This window comes from Notothenia rossii (genome assembly GCF_949606895.1).
Source record: "Notothenia rossii genome assembly, chromosome: 4".
NCBI lineage: Eukaryota > Metazoa > Chordata > Actinopteri > Perciformes > Nototheniidae > Notothenia > Notothenia rossii.
In genome coordinates this window covers 119,241-128,116 of record NC_136902.1, presented here as the reverse complement: position 1 = coordinate 128,116, position 8,876 = coordinate 119,241, and the positions used below count along the sequence as shown (strand labels likewise).

Genomic DNA, 8,876 nt, shown 5'->3' with positions numbered 1-8,876 from the left:
CAGCGAGGCTCTAACCCACCAATCACAGAGCGGCTCTAACCCACCATTCACAACGCGGCACTAACCCACCAATCACAGAGCGGCTCTAACCCACCATTCACAACGCGGCTCTAACCAACCAATCACAGAGCGGCTCTAACCCACCATTCACAACGCGGCACTAACCCACCAATCACAGAGCGGCTCTAACCCACCATTCACAACGCGGCACTAACCCACCAATCACAGAGCGGCTCTAACCCACCATTCACAACGCGGCTCTAACCAACCAATCACAGCGCGGGTCCAACCCACCAATCACAGACTGCAGTGTTGCAGAGGTCCTGCAGAACACAGAGAGGTTCTCCTCAGGTAAGGGTTCTGTCCCTCAGTCACTGAAACATGATCTGTGGTTCTTCAGGTTCCTGACGGAGCCACCGTCGCTCTGATCCCCCGCTCCGTGAGCCCAGCTGGAGTCCATCAGGTGTTCCAGACCGGAGAGAGTAAGAACACCTGGAACACGCAGAACCACATCTCTAACACACACAGAACCACATCTTCAACACACAGAACCACATCTACAACACACGCAGAACCAAATCTTCAACACACAGAACCACATCTTCAACACACAGAACCACATCTACGACACACAGAACCACATCTACGACACACACAGAACCACATCTACAACACACACAGAACCACATCTACGACACACAGAACCACATCTACAACACACACAGAACCACATCTACAACACACAGAACCACATCTACGACACACAGAACCACATCTACAACACACAGAACCACATCTACAACACACGCAGAACCAAATCTTCAACACACATAACCACATCTTCAACACACAGAACCACATCTACGACACACAGAACCACATCTACAACACACACAGAACCACATCTACAACACACACCGAACCACATCTATGACACACAGAACCACATCTACGACACACAGAACCACATCTACAACACACACAGAACCACATCTATGACACACAGAACCACATCTACGACACACAGAACCACATCTACGACACACACAGAACCACATCTACAACACACACAGAACCACATCTACGACACACACAGAACCACATCTTCAACACACAGAACAACATCTACGACACACAGAACCACATCTACAACACACACAGAACCACATCTACGACACACACAGAACCACATCTACAACACACACAGAACCACATCTACGACACACAGAACCACATCTATGAAAAACAGAACCACATCTACGACACACAGAACCACATCTACAACACACACAGAACCACATCTACAACACACACAGAACCACATCTACGACACACACAGAAACACATCTCCAACACACACAGAACCACATCTACAACACACACAGAACCTGCCTGTACGAGGGTTCTGGTTCTAGATGTTATGTTCTGTTGCCTGTACGAGGGTTCTGGTTCTAGATGTTATGTTCTGTTGCCTGTACGAGGGTTCTGGTTCTAGATGTTATGTTCTGTTGCCTGCAGAAACCCCCATGCTGGAGGGCGAGGAGGACGAGGGGCTGCGGCTCTGGCACCTGGTGAAGAGCAGCGAGGATCCAGAGATCCCAAAACATCGGAAGAGCAGCATGAGGGAGAGAGAGAGAGCCAAGGCCATACCTGAGATCTACCTGACCCGACTGCTGTCCATGAAGGTAACACACCTGAGATCTACCGGTCCATAAAGGTAACACACCTTAGTTAACCGGTCCATGAAGGTAACACACCTGAGTTAACCGGTCCATGAAGGTAACACACCTGAGTTAACCGGTCCATGAAGGTAACACACCTGAGATAACCGGTCCATGAAGGTAACACACCTGAGTTAACCGGTCCATGAAGGTAACACACCTGAGTTAACCGGTCCATGAAGGTAACACACCTGAGATAACCGGTCCATGAAGGTAACACACCTGAGATAACCGGTCCATGAAGGTAACACACCTGAGATCTACCGGTCCATAAAGGTAACACACCTGAGTTAACCGGTCCATGAAGGTAACACACCTGAGATCTACCGGTCCATAAAGGTAACACACCTGAGTTAACCGGTCCATGAAGGTAACACACCTGAGTTAACCGGTCCATGAAGGTAACACACCTGAGTTAACCGGTCCATGAAGGTAACACACCTGAGTTAACCGGTCCATGGAGGTAACACACCTGAGTTAACCGGTCCATAAAGGTAACACACCTGAGTTAACCGGTCCATGAAGGTAACACACCTGAGTTAACCGGTCCATGAAGGTAACACACCTGAGTTAACCGGTCCATGAAGGTAACACACCTGAGTTAACCGGTCCATGGAGGTAACACACCTGAGTTAACCGGTCCATGAAGGTAACACACCTGAGTTAACCGGTCCATGGAGGTAACACACCTGAGATCTACCGGTCCAGGTGACTCTGACCTCACACCTGTCTGTCTCTCTGTAGGGGACGCTGCAGAAGTTCGTGGACGATGTCTTCGTGGCGATCCTCAGCACGAAACGTCCTCCTCCCATCGCTGTCCGCTTCTTCTTCGACTTCCTGGATGACATGGCGGAGAAACACGGCATCGACGACCCTGAAACCGTCCACATCTGGAAGACCAACAGGTGAGGACACACCTGGACACCTGTCACTCACACACACACACACACACACACACACACACACACACACACACACACACACACACACACAGACCTCTCTTGTTCTGCAATGATATCCTAACCGCCTAATCCTTTGTAAGTGCTTCAGTTAAAATTATTGTCACATTTGGACAGAAACCTGACTTCCTGTCTGCCTGTCTGTCTCTCAGTCTCCCTCTCAGGTTCTGGGTGAACATCCTGAAGAACCCTCAGTTTGTGCTGGATGTTCAGGTGACCGACAGCATCGACGCCGTGCTGTCTGTCATCGCTCAGACCTTCATCGACTCCTGTACCACCTCGGAGCACAAAGTGGGGCGGGTAAGACCTGTCTGTCTGCCTGTCTGTCTGTCTGCCTGTCTGCATGTCTGTCTGCCTGTCTGTATATCTGCCTGTTTGTCTGTCTGCCTGTCTGTCTGTCTGTCTGTCTGTCTGCCTGTCTGTCTGTCTGTCTGCCTGTCTGCATGTCTGTCTGCCTGTCTGTCTGTCTGTCTGTCTGCCTGTCTGTCTGCCTGTCTGTATATCTGCCTGTTTGTCTGTCTGCCTGTCTGTCTGTCTGCCTGTGTGTCTGTCTGCCTGTGTGTCTATCTGTAACCTGTCTGTCTGTCTGCCTAACTGCCTGTCTGTCTGTCTGCCTGCCTGTCTGCCTGTCTGTCTGCCTGTCTGTCTGTCTGCCTGCCTGTCTGTCTGTCTGTCTGTCTGCCTGTCTGTCTGCCTGTCTGTCTGCCTGCCTGTCTGTCTGTCTGTCTGTCTGCCTGCCTGTCTGCCTGCTTGCCTCCATAAGAACTGGAGGCGGGGCCTGTGCATTCCTATGAGAGCTGCTCATTGGCGCATGAGGACAAAATGGCCTCAAAACGTCACAGATTACCCATCATGCACAGTTGAGTTTCCCTTAAGCCCCACCTCCTGTCATTAAGCCCCACCCCCTGGCATTAAGCCCCGCCCCCGATCTCGGCTCAGTAGAATGAATAGAGAGAGAAAATAAATCTAGATTCGGCTTTTAGTGCATTTTACAACCTTAAAGAGCAACTTGCAGGTTAGAGACACCAGTCAATACATCTGTAGGAAAATTATGTATGCATTAGATTTTCAAAAAGATATACAGAAATATACACAGGGTTAGGGTTAGCTAACCCTACAGTGTCATCTGGCGTCGTTTTTGTAAGACATTTTTGCTTCCGCATACAAAAAGCCTCCCCACGTGACCTTCCGCGTGTGACGTAACATGGGGGAGAGCGGCCGGTCTAAAGTAGTAATAAACATGGATCACAATGCTAGTTTTGACACAGAAGAGGTTGAAAATATATATTCGAATGCATATGATTATAATTATTAGTAGTGGCGACCGGTAAATATAAGGTAAATATTATATAGTTGGTATCAGTAAAATGTATAATCTACAATAAAATATCGTTTAAAATTGTGTTACGATGTCTAAAGTTACTGATAAGTCACATGTTTCCTGCCTGGCCGCAGCGTGTATCATTACCCTCTCTCGTCCGGGCGGTAGAAAGGAGCCCTCAGCCAGAGCAGCAGCAGCCAACAAGCTATCTGTAAACTATGCCGCAGAAATATAATTTCAGCCAATCAGCGTCGTCAGATCTGATGCTCAAAAGGCGGTAATTTCAGCGCCCGGTGCAGTCTGTGAATTGTTTGGGCTCGTATCCAAGGTGACGCTACAGTAAGGGATGGCTGCGTCTGCAGGTGTAGAATCCGGTGCTGGTGGATCGCCGGAGCTGTAGATTAACATTTACATGCTTATTGTAGTTGTAAGGGCAATGCCTGTGGCACCATGGAGCATATGTGTGGGCTGGACCTGTATTTTACAGGAAAGGAGTGAGCAGAGGGTCGAGTGGTCGATTCTTGTTCAGTTTTCTGTGACTATTTTCCTCACCCTCTCAGACTTTGAGTTGCGTACGCTACTAAAGAGACGCGTTACCATGGAAACCAAACAATGGTGTATTAAAGTCCGGGTGGAAAAAGTCGAGAGTAAATCTGATTTTGTCAGAAATCGGGAGAAATGCGGGAGAAATGTGACCCCGGGAGGAAACCGGGAGAGGGCAATGAATAGAATAGAATAGAATCGCTTAATGTCATTATACATGTACAATGAGATAATAATAAATGCTTCTCCCTTTCGAGGGTGCCATCAAAACAAAACAAAAACATCACAACATAAGACAACAAAATACACGCAGCATACATACTTAGGAATAAGGAATACAGTGCAGTAATTATGTATAGGAGTATAAAAATAAGATCTGTAATGTAATAAATAATAATAATAGTGTGTATTTATAATAATGATAATAGTAATGATATTTATGTATATATGTACAGAGTCACATTGATTCACATGATTTCAGGTGTTAAGAGTAATGATGGCTCTTGGGAAAAAACTGTCTTTGAGTCTGTTTGTTTTGGATGTGATACACCTGTAGCGCCTGCCGGAGGGCAGCAGGTTGAACAGGTGGAAGCCGGGGTGTGAGCTGTCCTTGATAATGTGTTTGGCTCTACTGAGGCAGAGGGAGGTGTAAATGTCCATCAAGAAGGGGAGAGGGCAGCCGATGATCCTCTGTGCTGCTTTTACGACTCTCTGGAGCCTCATGCTGTCGGCCTCAGTGCAGCTGGCGTACCACACTGTGATGCAGTATGTCAGTAGGCTCTCGATGGTAGAGCGGTAGAAGGTCTCCAGCAGTTTAGTGGCCAAGTTGTTCTTCCTGAGCAGCCTCAGGAAGAACAGACGCTGCTGGGCCTTCTTGATGAGAGCTGTGGTGTTGTACTTCCAGGAAAGGTTGTTGGTGATGAAGACTCAGAGGAACTTGAAGGTGTGGACCCTCTCCACACACTCGCCGTTAATGTCGAGGGGAGCGAGGTCGGTAGTATTCCTCCTGAAGTCTACGAAGATCTCTTTGGTTTTCGTGGGTTCAGTGCCAGGTTGTTCACTGAACACAACGCTGAGAGCTTCCTCACTCCTGTAGGCCGACTCGTCTCCTCCTGAGATGAGCCCCACCACAGTGGTGTCGTCAGCAAACTTGACGATGATGAACCACTACAAACTACTACCGTGGATTGGGCAGAGAACGAGTCAGAGAAAGTTGCTCCCCCATGTGACGTAATATGACGCGTTTGACGTATGACGTTAAAAAAAAGCAGTTTTTAGTAGCAGAGCTCAAAACGGCTCCTTTCCCTCTGAATTCCTTATGTCTCGTAAAACATATCATGTCCTGCATTAACTTTTTTAATTGTAATTTTCAGGCAAAGTTAAGCATAAATGTAGTAAAAACGTCCAGTGACGTCACGGACTGATACGGACGTTGTAGTACCGCCGTTTGGCCACTACCAATATTTTCCTCAGAGTCCGGAGCACTTCCTGTCTGTCTCATGTGACCTCATTCTGACTTTCTGTCCAATCAGGACTCCCCTGTGAACAAGTTGCTGTACGCCAGAGAGATCCCCCGATACAAGCAGCTGGTGGAGAGGTGAGAGCTCCAGGGCTATGAACTATGGACAATCATTTCAAATGTGAAGGAACATGCTATAATGACTGTGTGTGTGTGTGTGTGTGTGTGTGTGTGTGTGTGTGTGTGTGTGTGTGTGTGTGTGTGTGTGTGTGTGTGTGTGTGTGTGTGTGTGTGTGTGTGTGTGTGTGTGTGTGTGTGTGTGTGTGTGTGTGTGTGTGTGTGTGTGTGTGTGTGTGTGTGTGTGTGTGTGTGTGTGTGTGTGTGTGTGTGTGTGTGTAGGTATTACAGTGATATCCACAGCTCAGCCTCAGGGTGTTATCAGGAGATGAACTCCACTCTGACTGAACTCTCCGGGGTAAGAAACACAACATGTTACTGAGTACAAATACTCGTGATACACTTCTTGATAATATAAAGATACATGCAGTAAATAAATATGTATATACAAGTTTATTCAATTTATAAATACTGAAATAATGACATATGTTTCTACATTTCAGCAAAGCTTTGCCTCAGAGATGAACACTCTTGTTGCTCTTCATGAACTCTACAAGTACATCAACAAATATTACGACCAGGTAACACACACTTTGATTACTCGTTCAAAATGTCTGTCTCTCTCCTGTCTGTCTCTCACCTGTCTGTCTCTCTCCTGTCTGTCTCTCACCTGTCTGTCTCTCACCTGTCTTTCTCTCACCTGTCTGTCTCTCACCTGTCTGTCTCTCACCTGTCTGTCTCTCTCCTGCCTGTCTCTCACCTGTCTGTCTCTCACCTGTCTCTCTGTCAACTGTCTCTCTCTCACCTGTCTGTCTCTCACCTGTCCCTCTCTCACCTGTCTCCCTCTCTCCTGTCTGTCTCTCACCTGTCTCTCTGTCAACTGTCTCTCTCTCACCTGTCTCTCTCCCACCTGTCTCTCTCTCACATGTCTCTCTCACCTGTCTGTCTCTCTCCTGTCTCTCTCTCCCCTGTCTGTCTCTCACATGTATGTCTCTCATCTGTCTGTCTCTCTCCTGTCTCCCTCTCACCTGTCTGTCTCTCACCTGTCTGTCTCTCACCTGTCTGTCTCTCACATGCCTGTCTCTCACCTGTCTGTCTCTCTCCTGTCTGTCTCTCACCTGTCCGTCTCTCTCCTGTCTGTCTCTCACCTGTCTCTCTCTCACCTGTCTCTCTCTCACCTGTCTCTCTCTCTCACCTGTCTGTCTCTCACCTGTCTGTCTCTCTCCTGTCTGTCTCTCACCTGTCTGTCTCTCACCTGTCTGTCTATCATCTCTCACCTGTCTGTCTCTCTACTGTCTGTCTCTCACCTGTCTGTCTCTCACCTGCCTGTCTCTCACCTGTCTGTCTCTCTCCTGTCTCTCTCTCACCTGTCTGTCTCTCACCTGTCCCTCTCTCACCTGTCTCCCTCTCTCCTGTCTGTCTCTCACCTGTCTCTCTGTCAACTGTCTCTCTCTCACCTGTTTCTCTCCCACCTGTCTCTCTCTCGCATGTCTCTCTCACCTGTCTGTCTCTCTCATGTCTCTCTCTCACCTGTCTCTCTAACATGTCTGTCTCTCTCCTGTCCCTCTCTCACCTGTCTATCTCTCCCCTGTCTGTCTCTCACCTCTCTGTCTCTCACCTGTCTGTCTCTCACATGTCTGTCTCTCTCATTTCTCTCTCTCACCTGTCTTTCTCTCACCTGTCTCTCTGTCAACTGTCTCTCTCACCTGTCCCTCTCACCTGTCTGTCTCTCACCTGTCTGTCTCTCACCTGTCTGTATCTCACCTGTCTCTCCCTCACCTGTCTCTCTCTCACCTGTCCGTCTCTCACCTGTCTCTCTCTCACCTGTCTCTCTCTCACCTGTCTGTTTCTCACCTGTCTGTCTCTCACCTGTCTGTATCTCACCTGTCTCTCCCTCACCTGTCTCTCTCTCACCTGTCTGTCTCTCACCTGTCTCTCTCTCACCTGTCTCTCTCTCACATGTCTTTCTCACCTGTCTGTCTCTCACCTGCCTCTCTCTCACCTGTCTGTCTCTCTCCTGTCTCTCTCTCTCACCTGCCTGTCTCTCTCCTGTCTTTCTCTCACCTGTCTGTCTCTCTCCTGTCTCTCTCTCTCACCTGCCTGTCTCTCACCTGTCTTTCTCTCTCCTGTCTTTCTCTCACCTGTCTGTCTCTCACCTGTCCCTCTCTCACCTGTCTCCTTCTCTCCTGTCTTTCTCTCACCTGTCTCTCTGTCAAGTGTCTCTCCCTCACCTGTCTCTCTCTCACCTGTCTGTCTCTCACCTGTCTCTCTCTCACATGTCTCTCTCTCACCTGTCTCTCTGTCAAGTGTCTCTCCCTCACCTGTCTCTCTCTCTCCTGTCTTTCTCTCACCTGTCTGTCTCTCACCTGTCCCTCTCTCACCTGTCTCCTTCTCTCCTGTCTTTCTCTCACCTGTCTCTCTGTCAAGTGTCTCTCTCTCACCTGTCTCTCTCCCACCTGTCTCTCTCTCACATGTCTCTCTCACCTGTCTGTCTCTCTCCTGTCTCTCTCTCACCTGTCTATCTCTCCCCTGTCTGTCTCTCACCTGTCTGTCTCTCACATGTCTGTCTCTCTCATTTCTCTCTCTCACCTGTCTCTCTGTCAACTGTCTCTCTCACCTGTCTCTCTCACCTGTCTGTCTCTCACCTGTCTGTCTCTCACCTGTCTGTATCTCACCTGTCTCTCCCTCACCTGTCTCTCTCTCACCTGTCTGTATCTCACCTGTCTCTCCCTCACCTGTCTCTCTCTCACCTGTCT

The 8,876-nt window shown here is 48.6% G+C and overlaps 1 protein-coding gene across 1 annotated transcript in view; it reads left to right on the top strand.

The window, feature by feature from the left end:
- Positions 1 to 8,876, top strand: part of plxnb3 (plexin B3) — a 35,168-nt gene that overhangs the window by 20,729 nt on the left and 5,563 nt on the right. The window contains 7 exon segments of the mRNA XM_079676969.1: positions 401 to 482; positions 1,519 to 1,685; positions 2,466 to 2,626; positions 2,833 to 2,980; positions 6,077 to 6,141; positions 6,403 to 6,478; positions 6,624 to 6,701. Coding sequence (XP_079533095.1) covers positions 401 to 482; positions 1,519 to 1,685; positions 2,466 to 2,626; positions 2,833 to 2,980; positions 6,077 to 6,141; positions 6,403 to 6,478; positions 6,624 to 6,701 — 777 coding nt within the window.